We start from the raw sequence: 17,927 nt of genomic DNA, 5'->3' as shown, positions 1-17,927 counted from the left end.
AACCTATAGTTATCAATCAATGACGTTTAGTCTATGAAGCCGTTGTGCAAATTTTCAGCTTTTTAAATCAACACCTTCAACTTTCGGGCATAAATAGCTCAGAGTGACCCAAGGAACAACTGTGCCAAGTGGCTTCTTTTGCGAACATTTTGCGAGGTTACTGCCACAGAGAACTTGCTGGTCAGACAGTATTTTATGAAGGCAAGTAATGTAGTACTTTACCTGGAACAAAGCGCAGTAGTATTATGAGAAGTACTAGCTTTTGTTTGTTTTTGTTTGAGTACTAGTTTTTGTTTTTGTTTGAGCTGAGAGAAAATACAACCAGTTTTCATGTTCGTTCAACAAGTTTTTTGGTTAAAATAGCGCCTACGTGCTCTTTGGTTCAAAAAACAAGCTACTTGTCATTTGAATCGGCAATATATTTGAATCAACAAGTCGATTTTATAAAAACAACCGACACATATTGTTTTAAACATACGTTTGGCAGATTCAAAAGGATAAACCGCAACAAGTCGAACTTGTTAAATTCACAATGCAAATTTCTCTCAGTGTGATAATTGCAGAATGTTCCATACAAACCCCCCCCCCCCCCCCCCCATTTTAGGGAAGAGGGGTGTTAGAAAGAGACAAAAAGTAGCCTATGTCACTCTCCATCCCTTCAACTATCTGCACTTAAATCACGCCCAGTCATCGCTCCGTGTTGCCGTGAAAGACGGTCAAACAAACACACACACTTTCCCATTTATAATATTAGTATCAAAGAGGATCGAGAATTATAGAGAGTTCCTGTCAAAGTAAAATGTGTAATCACAGTGCATAGACTGCCATCTCGCGGCACAAGCTTAAAACTTTTGAACCTCCATTTTGACAATTTGGCCCATATTCTTAGCTTGATATGTGTCAAAATGTCTAATATTAATATTAGCGCCATCTAGCCGAGCGTTCCTCAAAGGTGTAACGCCATCTTGGCCACCGTACCTTTTTCTCTATGGCTTTGAGGTACGTTTTTTTTCTTAGACCTTGGCCGTCTATACGAAGTTATATTAGGTCTTTAAACTTAATTTGTAACCTTGATTGGCCCTTATCATCGATTTAAACTTCCCTAGATACACTATCACCTGCAAATTCGACACTCAAAAGTGTCCGATCGCTTAGTTGCAAATGTGTGCGTCTAGTGGACAAACGAAAACTTCGCAATGTAGTAAAAACTACTTTCATTTTTTTACAAAAACAACGTTATTTCTTAGTACTTAAAGTTCAATTTCAAATGCAAGCAATTGGTGGTTATGACATTAATGAATGTGATCATCGCGAAAGCCATAAAATTTTATTACCGCAGATCGCAGGTGTGCATATTTTTAAACAAATCTACGTCTTATTGCAACCAACGTAAGTTTAATTTCGTTCGCGCTGCAACAATCTAAACGCCATTTTTACATTGGGAACGAGGATGGACAGAGGCATCATGGGAGTCGCGCTATGAGATGAAAGGCGAGAATGAGGAAATTTGCGGTATTTGTGCGAAAAACTGTTTTAAAAAATCCTATTAGATAGAAAATTTCTTAAGGAACAAAACGTTTGGTATAACATTTTTCGAGATGTTGCGTATTTCAAGCGAAAAAAATGAGCTTTTACTGTATGATATTTTTATTGATATTATCTCAAACAAAAAAATATATAAGGTACGGCGGGACAATTTGGACTGGGGGACAATTGCAACTGATCAATACCTCCACGTTTTGCAATGTTTGCATTATTAAATAGAGTCAACTGAGATATATACAGGGTGTCCCACGGCGATGTCACATGGAGGGAAAGTACCTTAAATATCGTAGATAGCATATTTTGCTGAAAGAAGACTTCATTTTATTTTCAAAACTTAGTAAAAGTGCATTATTATACTACGGGATCTCATACCGGCCTTACTGACCCGCTATCAAAATACATCCTGTATAAGTCCTCATAGTAAAAATTAAAAAAAATTGAATGCACATTTACTTAATAAATAAAACTGACCGCCCAATTGTGCTTAGAACATTTTCAAGCACAATTTGCTGCGGACACATTCTAAGCCGTAATGGTGCATCTAGGTAGTTTAGATCGATGGCCCTTATTCGTAAACTTGATTTGTTCTTTAATGATTGACAACTAGAGACTTGTACATCTCTTGAAATGTGTAATTTAGCTGTTCATTTTCTGTATTTTTTTTGTATTATTTGACAAAGGTTTTTACTTTTAAATATTTTAATTTTATAAAATTTGACTCTTGGAGACGCTATACATCTCCATGGATTATTTGATTAAGTATAATATTTTTACTTGTAATATTCAGTCTTTTACAACTATTGAAGTATTATAGATTTCTTTTATCTTTGTATCTGTTTGCACTTTCTTTATGTATTGATTATAGTTAGTAATAATATGACATTTAGAGACTTTATACATCTCTAATTCTATATCAGTGTATAGCTACTTTGCTTATGATTAATATTTTTAGTTAACATTTCTATTAATTTCATTTGTTTAACTTTAATGAATACTCTGTAATGTTGACATGTAAAAGTACCCCCGTGGCCTATTTGCTGAATAAATGATTTTGTATTTTTTGTATTTTGTCTTTGTTAGTATGGATATTACCTGGAGCAAAGCGCGCAGATGGCTCCTACACTGACGGCGTATTTGGCCCACGGCCATCCCAGCTGGTCGTAAACGAACGGGAAAGGCGCTTTTTCGTCCTGAAACCAAACGAATTTGCAAGAGGTTATTTCATATTCAAAGGCAGGGACGTGTGCTTTTCAAACAAAAAAAAACTAAATCAAAATCGGTTCATCCGTTCGGAAGCTACGATTCCACAGCCAGACAGACACGTCAAACTTATAACATGTACATAGACATAGACATAGACATTTTATTAATAATATTATAAATATTACACGTTCATCAATAAAATTATTTAACAGCAATTAAATTAAGATTATTACAATTTCAGTCTAGTTATAATTTCGAATATTTAATTGAAAGATGCATTCATTGATTATATTACATACACAGAGAACCTCCTATAGAGTGGCAGTCTTGTATATTTGGTTCGCGATACGAGTCACCAGTGTTTGGGGTGCGAGGAGCGGGCGGGGAATGTGTTAAGCGCGCTGTGATTGGCCGTTTCAAGGACGGCGGGCAGTCGCGCCAGATGAAAAGGGACAGAAGTATGACTGTCCCTCTACTGACGCGTAAGTGGCCAATGTAAGTTGACCTATGCCGGCTCTGAATAAATTATAAATATGACTTATTTGTGGAATGTAATGCCGTCTGTTTTTAAATTTGAGCTTCTTGTTACCTTTCCACACCATTTCACACTACAGGTGGACATCTTTAAGGCATCAAAATACCCTTTTCCAATTTTTTAGTGCGAAAAACACGCGCTGCTTTCGGGTCTGTTACTTGGTCGATACTGATCGGGCACGGCGAGCGCCCGCGCTTATATCAGTGCAAATACTAGGAAGGCTGGCGACCGCGAGTCGTCTTGTAATAGATGTCTATAGGGGTTGGTCTGTGATTACATATGATATGTCATTTAGATTTGTTAATTTGATTTTATACATAATTATTATTTTATTCTAATATAAGTTATTTGGTAGGTCAAAGAAATCTTTTATGTCATAGAAGGAGTATTCTAAGAGCCACCTTCTTAACTTTTTTAAAAATTGGTGGGTACTGCCTGCATTTTTTATTTCTGCTGGTAGTTTGTTGAAGACTCTAGGTCATATGTGAGACATGATTTTAGACGACTTAGTCAGTTTGGTAGTATGAGTTTGGAGTTGATTTTTCGAGCCCTACACACATAGTTACATACATATAATCACGCCTGTATCCCATAAAGGGGTAGGCAGAGCACATGAACTACTAAATTTCAGAGCCCTCTTGACAAAAAAGGGTTGAAAGAAATTCAGATTGTGACATTGCAGTGACAGGTTGCTAGCCTCTCGCCTACGCTACAATTTAACCCATATCCCACAGTCGACTTCTACGACACCCACGGGAAGAAAGGGGGTGGTGAAATTCTTAGCCCGTCACCACATGGGCAAACTTATAACACCCCGTCGTTTTTGCGCCAGGGGTTAAAAACAGTTTGGGAAACCGGGAATCTTGATTCCCATTTTGTAGCCGGTTACGTATTGGGCCAGCGTTGGTACCGTTTGGTAACTCGCTACAGAACGGGAATATTCCCTGTTTGTAGCTGGTTACGTATTGGGCCCGAGTTTCTACCAAATCCAAGCTAGGACGGTGTACATACGGACAGACGGACAGAGCGAAACGATAAGGGTTCCTAGTCAACCTAGTTGACTACAGAACCCTAAAAAATTACTCAATGTCAGCATTATTCGAATAAATTATGTATTCATGACGGCAAAAAAATCCCATTTTGTAACCAGTTACAATACGGCTATTTTTCCCGTTTGGAAAGTTACCAACCATGGCTACGAATCGGTAATGATTTAGTCTCATTTTGTAACCAGTTACAACACGGGATTCTTTTTCCCGTTTCGAAGCCGGTTACCAAACGTGGTTACAAATCGGTAATGGGAAAGTCCTAACTTGAAGCCAGTTACGAATTGAGATTTTTTCCCCGTTTCAAATCTGGTTACCAATTTTTAACCCCCGACGCAAAAACGACGGGGTGTTATAAGTTCGACGTGTCTGTCTGTCAGTCTGTCTGTTTGTGTGTCTGTCTGTGGCATCGTACGATAATCCCGAACGGTTAAACCGGTTTAGATTTAGTTTATTTTGTCTGAAAGCTGAGTTAGTCGGGAGTGTTCTTAGCCATGTTTCGTGAAAATCGGTCTAATATGTCGCGGTCGGGGGTCTATTCAAAATTTTATTAGTTACGTAACGGTACTACCTACCTAGGGACTTACCTGCATGTAATAGGGCATCATAAGTGTGAGAACGGAAGATACGCCACAATAAGCGAGGAACACTACTAGAAGAGACGCCACCACAGCGAACGGGATGGTCTTCTGTGGTCTTCTCGCTTCCTCGCCAGCTGTCGCCACGCAGTCAAAACCTGGAGGAAACGGTACAATAGCATACAATCAAGAAAAGCCGGCCAAGAGCGTGTCGGGCCACGCTCAGTGTAGGGTTCCGTAGTTTCCCGTATTTTTCTCAAAAACTATTCAAAGTATCAAGTTCAAAACAATTTTCCTAGAAAGTCTTTATAAAGTTCTAGTTCTGTGATTTTTTCAGATTTTATAAACTTATGGTTCCAAAGTTAGGGGAGCACATCTTTTTAAACTTTTGGAGCAATTATTTCCGAAAATATTAACAATATCAAAAAATTAAACACCTATCCAACAATATATTACACCTTAGGATTGGAAGGAAAGAAAAAACACTCCCCACTTTACGTGTAGGGGGTGGGGGGGTTCTCTAATAAAACATTCTTTTCCACATTTTATTTTACCACTTTGTCAGCGTGAACTCATTGATATACTACATATTTGTATCAAATTGCTTTCTAGTGCTAACGGTCACCGAGATTATCCGCGGACGGACGAACGGACGGAGAGACATAGCGAAACTATAAGGGTTCCTAGTTGACTACGGGACCCTAAAAAATCAATACACTTGGAGAAATCAAGTATTTACTCCACCGTGATGCCTTTAGGCATCTAAAATTGACAGGCACATGGTGGTTATTGAGTCTAATATTTTTAATAAAATAAATCAATATAAACACACAGGGGTACAGATCTAGCGCGAAAAGGGTTTCCTTTGTATTTAACCGGAAACGTTCGTATTCGTCGTAGGGATTGCAATCCGGATTATCCGGAGTCCGAAAATCCGGATAATCCGCTGATTTTGCGATCCGTTTCCAAATCCGGATTTTAAAACCGAAATCCGGATTTTCGGATTTTTATTTTAACATCGCAATTTCAACCGAAATAAAGGACACAAGTGTTTATTTTTAACTTCTGACTAGCAGAAACGTCTGCAATCGATGCCACTAAGCTTAGAATAAATATAAAAGTGGAAAATGTGAGTTCAAGTCTCACCCAAGGCAGACATTTTCCACTTTTACATTTATTTTAAGACAAGTGTTTATGTACGTGGAATCCATGTTTTGAGCAAGCATCAGATGTCATGAGAGTGCAGGCAAATTTAAGTTTAAATAGTATACGAAAAATGTCCAAACATACAGGGTGTAATGTGATTATATTGTTAATGAATTATATTAAGTAGAATTACAATCATAACACATAACAACACTGTCATCAAAGTAGGTTATATGTTAGAACTGATGCACTTCAATACATACTATAATTATGCTGTCAAAGTCGATTAGGCTAAGTTTGAACTGCGACCTTAACAAAAGTTGTCCAATGTTAATGTAGAAATTTGACTAAATTGTCATGTTTATAAGATAAATGAATACTAAATTGGTTGCTGCCTTCATATTCGGAAACACTATAAACTGTCGTAAAACATATCTATAATATGTAATACTATAATATGCTTTTCATCACACTCTCTCGAAAACGGTGTTATTACATACTGATACTTAATGAACTATTTTACCGCCCTTGGGGCGGTAAAGTGAATACCAGAGTGGGACCTTCCACGACCTGTCAAAAATTACAAGATGGCGGACGAATGTTCAAAATGTCAGCGTAGATATTTCAATACAATAGTTTAAAATTTGGTTATTGCTTCGCGAGTGTGATGAAAAACGTTGTCTATATCACGGGCGGCTGAAGGCTTCACTTTCCGCCCTCAATCTTAATACACAATGTACGATTATTCAATGCGTATTGTTAATTACGGCAATATAGATAGATTGTGCAAAAATGACGTCTCAATAGTAAAATAACGGCAAAATACGAGAAATTGTCACGTTGGAAACGACGGGCTATACACGATATGTTACTCGATTAAGTCCTGATTTAGTTTAAAACTGAGTGAAAGTCGTAATTAAATTCCGCGCTCTTAACCACTTAAATCAATATTTTCCTGGTTCTGTTGGAATGCTGTGCCCAAGAACGTAAAATTGACTGTACACTTGACGCGCTAATATTTTTATGATTTCGTTGTTTACGTAAAGGTAACCACATAATAACCACGTCACGGTCTATCTGTATCCCAGTCAATATAAGTTTAATGAAATAATTCTTTTTTTTTTAAATTAGCGTAGCAAAACACGCATATACATACTGTTGTGCGTTTACTAATGTTTAAAAATACTGTTTACTTCTTAAACTCTTGAATTTTGCTGTATTTTTGGTGGTAACTAAAAAACCTTAAAAATCCGGATTTAATTCGGAATCCGGATTTTTTCTATAAATAATCCGAAAATCCGGATTTCCTAACATATAAGCGGATTTGCAATCCCTAATTCGTCGTGCTAGTTCAGTCAATGTCAGTATCAGTACATGTTGTACTGATACTGACTGAAATAGCATGACACGTTCGAATGTTTCCGTAACAATACGAAGGCAAATCTTTTGGCACTACATGGAGTGCTCCGAGGAATTGTTCGGATTAATCCCTGCCGCTTCTTTCCGCCATCGACCTACGCGACAACATTTCATCTCCATTTAGATGGCTGACAGTCCTCAACTGTGCGTTTCTCCAGAAACTTCCTGCCCCGCACAGCTAAACTGTGGAATTAATTGTCGCCTGCTTCCGGACCGATACGACTTTCAAACCTTCAAGAAAAGAACGTACACCCATCTTAAAGGCCGGCAACGCACCTCCAACACCTCTGGTGTTTCTGGTGTCTATGGGCGGCAGTGATCGCTTACCATCAGACGACCTGTCTGCTCGTTTGCCTCCTATCCCATAAAAAAAAAAACAAAAACATCTGTAAGTGTGTATTCACTTACCGATAAAGCCGTAGAAACAGACCGCAGCGCCTTTGATGATGCCAGCGATGCCATACGGCGCAAAGCCTCCGGTGCCAAAGTTTTTGCCGCCTTTCGGCACCTCGGATTCGGGGATGCGCCAATTCTTGCTGTCCGCTGTGAAATCGTTCCATGTGATTTTAGTAAAAAAATGTAAAATTCGCTACTTGCCTTCTAGTCAAATCAGCTTCTTTTTAAGAACTGTCGAAACGATTTTGAACGGCTTGCTAATATGGAATTAATATGAAATCGAATTGAGTGACGTCATAACATCACGGTCAACTGATTTACTTTATATATTTCTATCTGATTTATAAAATATAAATTGGAGTTAAAAATAACTTCTGTCCCTGTTTTTCTTATAATTATCTCATGCTTTATTTTGTGCACGGTATAAACTATTTTATTTTAAGTTCAGTCAAGTTTCCTATTAGGTTAGGCATTATGAAATAGTACATTACGATACAAGTGCGTAAAAAAAGAAGTTCGAAACGAGTGGCGATAAATTAAAACACGACCGAAGGGAGTGTCTTAAATCGACACTAGTTACGAATTTCCTTTTCGTACGTGTATCGTACGACGTTTTTCAGTACAGATGAGCCTCCAAAGTTTCGACCTGGCATATAATGAACCACTTCTCGCACTAGTGCGTAAAAAAACACCATCTGTACTGAAAATGATTTTAGAGTACGTCCAAGCCCCAAGCTAATTTTGCAGCGATTTGAATATGACAATGGGATTACCGTGGGATTCAGTTAATACGCGGAATGCAAGAATGTCCTATCATTAAATGTATATTATTAGACTGTGCTTCCAACATTCATGTTTACACATTTCATATTAATGCTGTCATTAGCCAATGTCATGGTGCGACTCTCGAATCTGTTATTTTTAAAGAAAATTTCAATATACCAATTGCCAAATCATATTTACCTCTGAAAGCGCCAGAGACAATGACGAACAACACGACGCACAGGTTAACACCCGTGCAGAAATTGTTGAACTTTGTGGACTCCTTCACGCCAAATGCCAGACCCACTGCGAACAAACAAACATTATAAAATGTCGCCATCAGAGCGGAAAAAGGTGCTCAAAATTATCTGAACACACAGTTAACAACTTTATTCATTTAATTATAAAACTCCCGTGAGACTAAGACTTACAAAATAATATTTTAAGCGGGTTACTCAAGTATTAAGTCGATATAACGCTCGACATTTTTCGCTCCATTTCCGAGGAGCTTTCTCAAGAGTAACGACCCGGCCTCTACACGAGAGCGGAGTTAATACGTGAGTAACCCGCTTAAAATATATTTAAATAAGTTGATTAATTAGAATAATTAGTACTGTCACACCTCGAACAATGGCGATCAAATGTATGAAAGAAGCGCGTTCCTACTTTTTTATGTGAAGTACATACATACATACATATAATCACGCCTGTATCCCATAAAGGACATAAAGGGACAGGCAGAGCACATGAACTACTGATTCAGTGCCACTCTTGGCGCAAAGGGGTTGAAAGAAATCCAAATTGTGACATTGCAGTGACAGGTTGCCAGCCTCTCGCCTACGCCACAATTTAACCCATATCCCACAGCCGACTTCTACGACACCCACGCGACGAAAGGGGGTGGTGAAATTCATAACCCGTCAGCATACGGGGCTATGTGAAGTAGGTACAGTGCAGTAAATAATTCTTAGAAGGAACCATCTGTCAAATCTGCGCGAATCAAAGACCCAGCAACGGTTAGTCAGGCGGGTTCATATCAATTGAAGCAATGAGCTCTATTAGCCGCCATTTTATTGACACACTCGTAAATTATATCATTGTTAACAGCCAATATAGTACAGTGATTCATGATTCTACATCTGGATAAACGACTATATAACAGTTATATACTTATACGTAAGGGTGCCTTCCACTACAGATGCGCTACGTGGATGTGTTTGATATCCAACAATCACATTCATTGTTCTACAATACACAGCATAGCGCTGGTGGTGGGAACGGGTTCGACACATCCCCGTAGCGCATCTCTGGTGGAAATGTACCCTTAGAGTGCAGACAATTTTTTATTTTCGCTGCACCTTATAAAACATAGTCCCCTACCGCGTCTGTCTGTGTATTTTTGTGTGAAAATATGTGTGTTCGCGATAAACTCGAAAGTTACTGAACGGATTTTCACGCACCCGAATATAGTGATTCTTGCTTGAGGAAGGTTTAGGTATATAATTTGTTTGAAGTATGACGATATTTGTTAATCGAGTCAGACCTAATCCCGATCGCGAAAACGCAGCCCAAACCCAAACCGTTTGAGCTAAATTAAAACAATATATTTATTATTTATTTATTAATTATTTATTTAATTCAGGCAGGCAGTTGAAAAAACAACTGATATGGCCTGTATCCTAATATCTTTTCCTAGGTTTATCTCATATTATTATGTTTGTCTAATTTGTTCTTAAAACTGTTGATGTTGGGTATGGCGAGATTGTGTCTGTCTGCAAAAAAGTCCGCGATGGTATAAGTCTACCTTTTAAGTACAACTTTCTATAGGTACTCCGTTTTATGCTTTACTCCCCGCGCGAAACCGCTAGTATGAATTTACCTGAGAATAGCATGATGACTGAGAACGCAAAGAAATCCGGGTACCGGGCTAAGTGTGGAGAATTCAGGGGCATCATGGCTTGCAGGTTGGTGGATATCTTTATCCAGCACTGAGTATAAGGTAAACTTACCTGAGAATAGCATGATGACTGAGAACGCAAAGAGATCCGGATACCGGGCTAATTGTGGAGAGTCCAGGGGCATTATGGCTTGCAGGTTGGTGGAGATGGCTTTGTCCAGCAGTGAATATAAGGTAAACTTACCTGAGAACAGCATGATGACTGAGAACGCAAAGAGATCCGGATACCGGGCTAAATGTGGAGAGTCCAGGGGCATCATGGCTTGCAGGTTGGTGGAGATGGCTTTATCCAGCAGTGAGTCCAAGTATTCGCTGAGGGCTTTTACTACTGACGCAGCACCTGGGGGAAAAGAAATTAGGACAAATCGTAAAATTATATTCAAGGATGAGCAGCTGTAGATACATTTGTCAAGAGGGCCATTTCTTGAGGCGGGAGTCTCTTTTTAATTTGTCATATTAGACATAGACATGTCATATGAGAGTATGGGGTTCTCAAAAAAAGGAGTGTACAAGTTTCTAATGGGTCAGCAACGCGCATGTGACACCCCTTGAGTTGCAGGCGTCCTTAGGTTGCGGTGACATAAGACACGCTTTCCATCAGGCGGGCCGTATACCTGTTTGCCACCGAGGTGGTATTAAAATAAAACCGGCCAAGAGCGTGTCGGGCCACGCTCAGTGTAGGGTTCCGTAGTTTTCTGTATTTTTCACAAAAACTACTGAACCTATCAAGTTCAAAACAATTTTCCTAGAAAGTCTTTATAAAGTTTTACTTTTGTGATTTTTTTCATATTTTTAAACATATGGTTCAAAAGTTAGAGGGGGGGGGACGCACTTTTTTTCCTTTAGAAGCGATTATTTCCGAAAATATTAATATTATCAAAAAACGATCTTAGTAAACCCTTATTCATTTTTAAATACCTATTCAACAATATATCACACGTTGGGGTTGGAATGAAAAATAATATCAGCCCCCACTTTACATGTAGGGGGGGTACCCTAATAAAACATTTTTTCCATTTTTTATTTTTGCACTTTGTCGGCGTGATTGATATACATATTGGTACCAAATTTCAGCTTTCTAGTGCTAACGGTTACTGAGATTATCCGCGGACGGACGGACGGACGGACGGACGGACAGACAGACATGGCGAAACTATAAGGGTTCCTAGTTGACTACGGAACCCTAAAAAAAAGATAGCGATAGCGACTAACATTTGTAATTTGTAACTTCGAGAAATGGGCCACGTTTCGAACACTTTACAGCACTCGTAGTCAACGGGTGACTCGGGTGATGAATGCTGTAAAGTGTTCGAAACTTCGGGATGAATTGTAAATTCATTATACGCGATAAAATCCGTTTCCACAGTTTTATTTCATGAGTAACTATCGCGGTAACCGAAGACAATATTATTTGTTTGTATTATTTGTTCTGTGAGCTGTACACCTCGCGAATAGCATACCTGCTCACAAAATCACACAAGAGTCGGTTGAGAAACGCTACTCCTATTAAAATTTGAGAATATTCGTAGAATTAGTTTATAAAGAAATATGTGGTTACCTATGATATACTCCAGTATAAGATTCCAGCCAATAATGAAAGCGATGAATTCGCCAACACACACATAACTGTACACATACGCCGAGCCCGCCTTCGGCACGCGAGCGCCGAATTCGGCGTAACAGAGACCTGAAACAGACGAATATTCGTTAATTTATTAAATGAGAATTTTAACTTGAGCCCACTAACTGTAACTGTGTGCCAAGGAGTGGAATTCCTTGCCCGTGGCTATATTTCCGAGCTCAAATAACTCGGCAACCTTCAAATCTTCTGGGCGAGCTCACTCCGGCCACGTCTTTGCCTTTGTCTATATAATCTGTGGCCAAGAGACAGTCCATTTATAATTTAAAAAAAACTGTATTGCTCTTCCAAATAAATGGTGGAAGATTGTTCCAGCACTTCTTGGCAGCATAACGTAAACTGCCAAGAAATGCAGCGATATTGTGCCTTGGGCAGATCAGTAGAGGATTGCGTCTTTGCGTCGCTGGTAGAAGGCCGCCGCGGCCGGTCCACGCCCAATATGAGCGTGCACTCAAGCCTTACACATATGTATTGCGTTTTCGCATTATCCGATCCGATATCGAATGTAAGACCGATTTTCCATACATTTGAGCCCCCATCTTTGATTTTTTCCTTTGAAAACCTTCCTACATCCGATATCGAATCGGATAATGTGAAAATGCACAGTCTTTAATGATCCCAGCACAACGTGGGATCGCACAAAGTAGTACCAGAGTCATATTTAACAAACATAGTCGTCAAAGCCTTTTTACGCCGTTTACGCAAAACATTCACAAAGATGCAACGCATATTTATCAAACAACAATGAACAAACGTTAAGAAAAAGGTAATATGTTCAATTGTTCAATGACTAATTGGAAATTCACAGCAATCTCAATTCAAACATTGTTAAAAATTATTTGCTCGTAAAAACGCACTACAGCGATAACAATCTGTGACTTTTTAAGAATGCTTATATGCGTAATACGACGCTCTTACGAACTCTTATGAACATTTACTTGAATTTTCATTTCAGACAGGCAAGTATGGTGGCAGAGAACCAAAGTGATCGACATAGCCCACCGTATTAGCAAGCTGAAGTGGCAGTGGGCTGGCCATATTAGCCGTAGAACCGACAACCGTTGGGGTAAACGAGTTCTTGAGTGGAGACCGCGTCTCGGCAAGCGTAGTGTAGGACGGCCTCAGGCAAGGTGGAGCGACGATTTGCGCAGGATGGCTGGCAGCAGCTGGATGCGAGCAGCCGAAGATCGGAAACGGTGGCGTGAAATTGGGGAGGCCTATGTCCAGCAGTGGACTGCGATAGGCTGATGATGATGATGATGATGAAGTATGGTCGCGCGATAAATGATAAAACATCTGGCCGTCCCTAACGCACTTACTAATAGTGCGATAGGGACGGCCTGATATTTTATCGTCTATCGCGCGACCATGCTACCCGTGCAGACTAAGTTTGTTAACCGCTGCTGTTGTTTTATACCCGCTAATATTGTAGTGTTAATTTTTAATTTGTAATTTTAATTTATCATATGTTTCACAACAAATTAGATGTAAAATGTATCCACGAATCGAGTATCGACACAAACCTGGGGCCCTATTCGAACCGTTATCTAACTGTCAAGTGGTATCATTTCAAAATCAACTGTGGATAATGGTCGCATGTGAGATCGGATCGCAAGTTGGTTTTGAGCCAACCAAAACGTATTAATTGAAAAAAAATATGAATCTAAAATCAACTTTATCTTAGTACAATAGGGCTTATAGTTTTTTACATTAAGCAAAACGGTACATGATTCATGTGTCCTTTTTACCGTTGACAGCTTTTGGTACATGTGGATTTGGTCGCTAGACTTTTTTGTCTATGGAAACGCTGTGCACGATGCGGTGGCGAGTAGCGGAACTAAACATGTCATTTACCGGCTATCAAAAAGAGGTTACACTGGTGATGGTCGATAAAGACTATTATTAAACGAATTTTAGCAGCAATGAAGCTTTATTGACAAGCGTTATTTTTGTGAAACCGACATCTACACGTCACATAATGCTAGCTCCACACATTATGAAATAAACGCCACAAATTATAGGAGGTATATACACGTCACCCAATCTCAAGTTGCTTCTAAACCACGCTTACGGATCAAGTCGTAAGTACATTCACACATTTTACAAAATACTTAAATTGAATTTTTTTTTCTCCTACAGAGCCGCCATTCATAGAGTCTGACCGGAAAGTGAAGAGTCGTGAAATGTATGGGGTCTAATACATTCCACGACTCACGACTCCTCACTTTCTGTACAGACACTAGTATACAAGGGGTTTGCATTGAAATTCAATGAGGAGGCACACTCGAAGCTTGTGACAGATGGCGCCACCTTATAAGTCCATTGCACAGACAAAGAATTTAATACGTGAGAGTGAGAAGAAGATATATTTTTCTCTCTCTCACACATATGAACGACAATGACATGCCCATTATTACACTTACGTACAGGCGCCGCCTAAAATGTCAGTGCCCGGCGGGATAACATGTCAGTGTGTCTCCTCATTCACATTGACAAAATAGCTTGAACATGTTAAATCCATTAAACTGCAATTGAAATTCCTATCTTTTTTGTGCCAATGTTTTCATTTCAATGACATACAAACACAACTATTAAATATGTGTTTGTATTGTTTATATTTATCAAGAATAAATGATTTGTATTATGATAATAATAATGATTTGTATAAGGCGGAAATTAGTTTTTTACCTCACCCACACAAAAAGGGACTTTGTTTTTTTTCTACGAGGGAGCAAACTGACAATTTTCTGTTCGAGAACTTTGTTGTCAGTACAGAATATTAACGCAACGAGTTTGCATACCTTTAAATGTCAGTCACATAATTAATAATTTACATCTTGGGCGTTAACATTTCAATACCTACTATTATCGAAATCCCTCGCTACGCTTAAAATTCAATGTGATTGCCATGCCCACAATATTGCTGCCGATATACAAATACAGTTGTATTTTTATAGCACCCTAAAGAAAAGGATGCATATAGTTTTCTTTGTTCTTGTTTACTGACACACTTGTTTGACAAAGTATAGTACGCACTTACCTACAAAAATATTGACAAAAATGTGCAAACTCTTTGTTGCGTTAGTATTTTATACTGGCAAATTAATTCTACAACACAAAATATTGGGATCCGGTCACTTAGGGCCACTTTCATTTTTAGGCCAAGTTTTGTGAACGGCCACTTCCCCAATAGGCCACTTCCTTTAAGGGTCACCTAGTGACAACGTTCCCCGAAGGGCCACATTTATCTAAAGGCCACTTCTTCTTATGGCCAATTCCTTTAACGGCCTGTTCCTCTTATGGCCACTTCCTCTCGTGACCTTTTCCTATGATGGCTACTTCCTCAAATGGCCTGTTACTCTTATGGCCACTTCCTCTCATGGACTTTTCCTCTGATGGCCACTTCCTCAAACGGCCTGTTCCTCTTATGCCCACTTTCTCTAATAGGAATTTTTGTATCTGACAACCTTCCTCGTAAACGCATTCACATTAGGTTTTTTAATGACCACCACCACTAAAAACTCTTTATCATAAAAAAATAAAACCGCATTTTATCCACAAGAGTGCAAAGTAATTTCATACAAATTTTAACTTGATGTCTTAAGCTGGCTGTTAGAATTTACCTATAAATGATGATTTTGAATCATAAATATTGAATAAATTTGATGGATTTGATTTAATTTGATGTTTTATAGTTAGTATTATGTTCGTGTTGGTGTGGTGAAAAATTTTTTGTTTCACTCGGTGGCAAAGTTTGTTTAACCTTCGTGCCTTGAAACCCTCGCAACACTCAAGATTCCACTTTTTGAACCACTCGCTACGCTTGCGGTTCAATATTGGAATCTTTCGCTTGCTCGGGTATCAATATTGGCACGTGCGTTTGCCCCCTTGTAAAACTAATAACTATTGGAGTCTGGGCCCGCCTGCGTATGGTTCATCATTTTTTCATCATCATTATCAGCCTATCCTCGTCCACTGCTGGACATAGGCCTCTTCTAATGCACGCCACTGCTCCCGATCTTCAGCTAATCTCATCCAGCCAACACCAGCCAACTTGCGGATGTCGTCACTCCATCTTGTCACAGGGCGTCCTGCACCACGTTTACCGAGTCGCGGTCTCCACTCAAGAACCTTTCGGCTCCACCGACCGTCTGTCCTGCGACTAACGTGACCAGCCCACTGCCACTTCAATTTGCTAATCCGGTGAGCTATGTCGGTAACTTTGGTTCTGTGACGGATCACATCATTTCTGATGTGATCCCTCAGAGATACCCCGAGCATAGCCCTCTCCATAGCTCGTTGAGCGACTTTGAATTGGTGGACCAATCCAGCCGTGAGTGCCCACGTCTCGGCACCGTAGGTCATTACAGGTAGGACACACTGGTCGAAGACCTTCGACTTGAGACATTGTGGGATGGGTGACGAGAAGACTCCGCGAAGCTTATGGAATGCTGCCCAGCCCAGCCGAATTCTTCTGTTGGCTTCTCTCTCGAAGCTGTTCTTACCTAGTTGGAGAGTTTGCCCTAGGTAGACATACTCTAGAACAACCTCGAGCGAGATTCCATCAACTGCGATCGGTCCCGGATCAGCGTACTCGTTAAACATAACCTTGGTTTTATCTAAGTTCATCCTAAGACCGATACGCTGCGAAGACCCGGCTAGACTTTGCACCATTTCCTGTAAATCTTGCCGGGTTTTAGCCAGGATGACGATATCATCAGCAAATCGCAAATGTGAGATGTACTCGCCATTCACATTTATGCCACGTCTCGCCCAGTCTAGCATTCTGAACATATCCTCCAACGCGGCAGAGAACAACTTTGGGGATAGAACATCCCCTTGTCTCACCCCACGGCGCAGAAGGATTGGCTCAGTCTGTCCATTCTGGATTACGACGGATATAGTGGCAGCATTATATAGAGATCTCGTATCGTAGCAGATCTCTATATATTATATAGAGATCTGCGTATGGTTGGGTGGGGTAAACAGGCAATAGCAATGCGAGGAACAGGGCTGGTACCGACTACAAAAATAATTGATTTGTTTGTAATTTGGATGTTTAGATTTAGGTCAGTGAGGACAAGACCGGCATACATTATTTGAAATAAAGTTTGAGTGGGTAATACTAGACTATTAAAGTAGTCTGGAGTGATCCGCATGGTCCTATGGGCTAGCAAATTTTATATTCTACACAGCTTTTATAATACTTTGGTGAAATAAAGTAAAGTTATTATCGGCCGTTCGGAGAACTGGACGTAGAAAGAATTCCAACAGTGGTCTATCGGGGAAATGGTCGAACACGGAAACGGCCGAACCAAGAAATGGCCCATATAGGAATTTGCATGGTGGTCGTTCGGGGAATGGGGCCAACAAAGAATTTTCAGTGGCCGTTCGGAGAACTGGACGTAGAAAGAATTCTAACAGTGGTCTATTGGGGAAATGGTCGGACAAGGAAACGGCCGAACTAAGAAATGGCCCATATAGGAATTTGCATGGTGGTCGTTCGGGGAAGTGGCCGTAGGTGACCGGATCCAAATATTGTACCTATGGTAACACCACATTTGGAGATACTTTTGCATTCGATCGTAAATATAATAGAATATGCCCAATAAAACAACTGAACAAGCTTCGTTAAACTTTATTTGATGTCTTAAATGTTTGTGTCACAGAACACATTTGTACATTTATTTAGTCGCATACA

General features: G+C 39.6%; 1 protein-coding gene across 1 annotated transcript in view; it reads right to left on the bottom strand.

The window, feature by feature from the left end:
• The window catches only part of LOC125230163 (cationic amino acid transporter 2), a 48,087-nt gene that overhangs the window by 6,964 nt on the left and 23,196 nt on the right, over positions 1–17,927 (bottom strand). Inside the window, exons 3-8 of the mRNA XM_048135217.1 lie at positions 12,146–12,274; positions 10,772–10,927; positions 8,832–8,936; positions 7,881–8,015; positions 4,917–5,065; positions 2,638–2,735 (exon numbers count right to left, since the gene is read on the bottom strand). Of these exons, the coding sequence (XP_047991174.1) occupies positions 2,638–2,735; positions 4,917–5,065; positions 7,881–8,015; positions 8,832–8,936; positions 10,772–10,927; positions 12,146–12,274 (772 nt within the window). The remainder of the gene's footprint in view (positions 1–2,637; positions 2,736–4,916; positions 5,066–7,880; positions 8,016–8,831; positions 8,937–10,771; positions 10,928–12,145; positions 12,275–17,927) is intronic.

The sequence above is a fragment of the Leguminivora glycinivorella genome, chromosome 10 (genome assembly GCF_023078275.1).
Source record: "Leguminivora glycinivorella isolate SPB_JAAS2020 chromosome 10, LegGlyc_1.1, whole genome shotgun sequence".
NCBI classification, from domain to species: Eukaryota; Metazoa; Arthropoda; class Insecta; order Lepidoptera; family Tortricidae; genus Leguminivora; species Leguminivora glycinivorella.
This window is presented reverse-complemented; position numbering and strand designations above follow the sequence as displayed.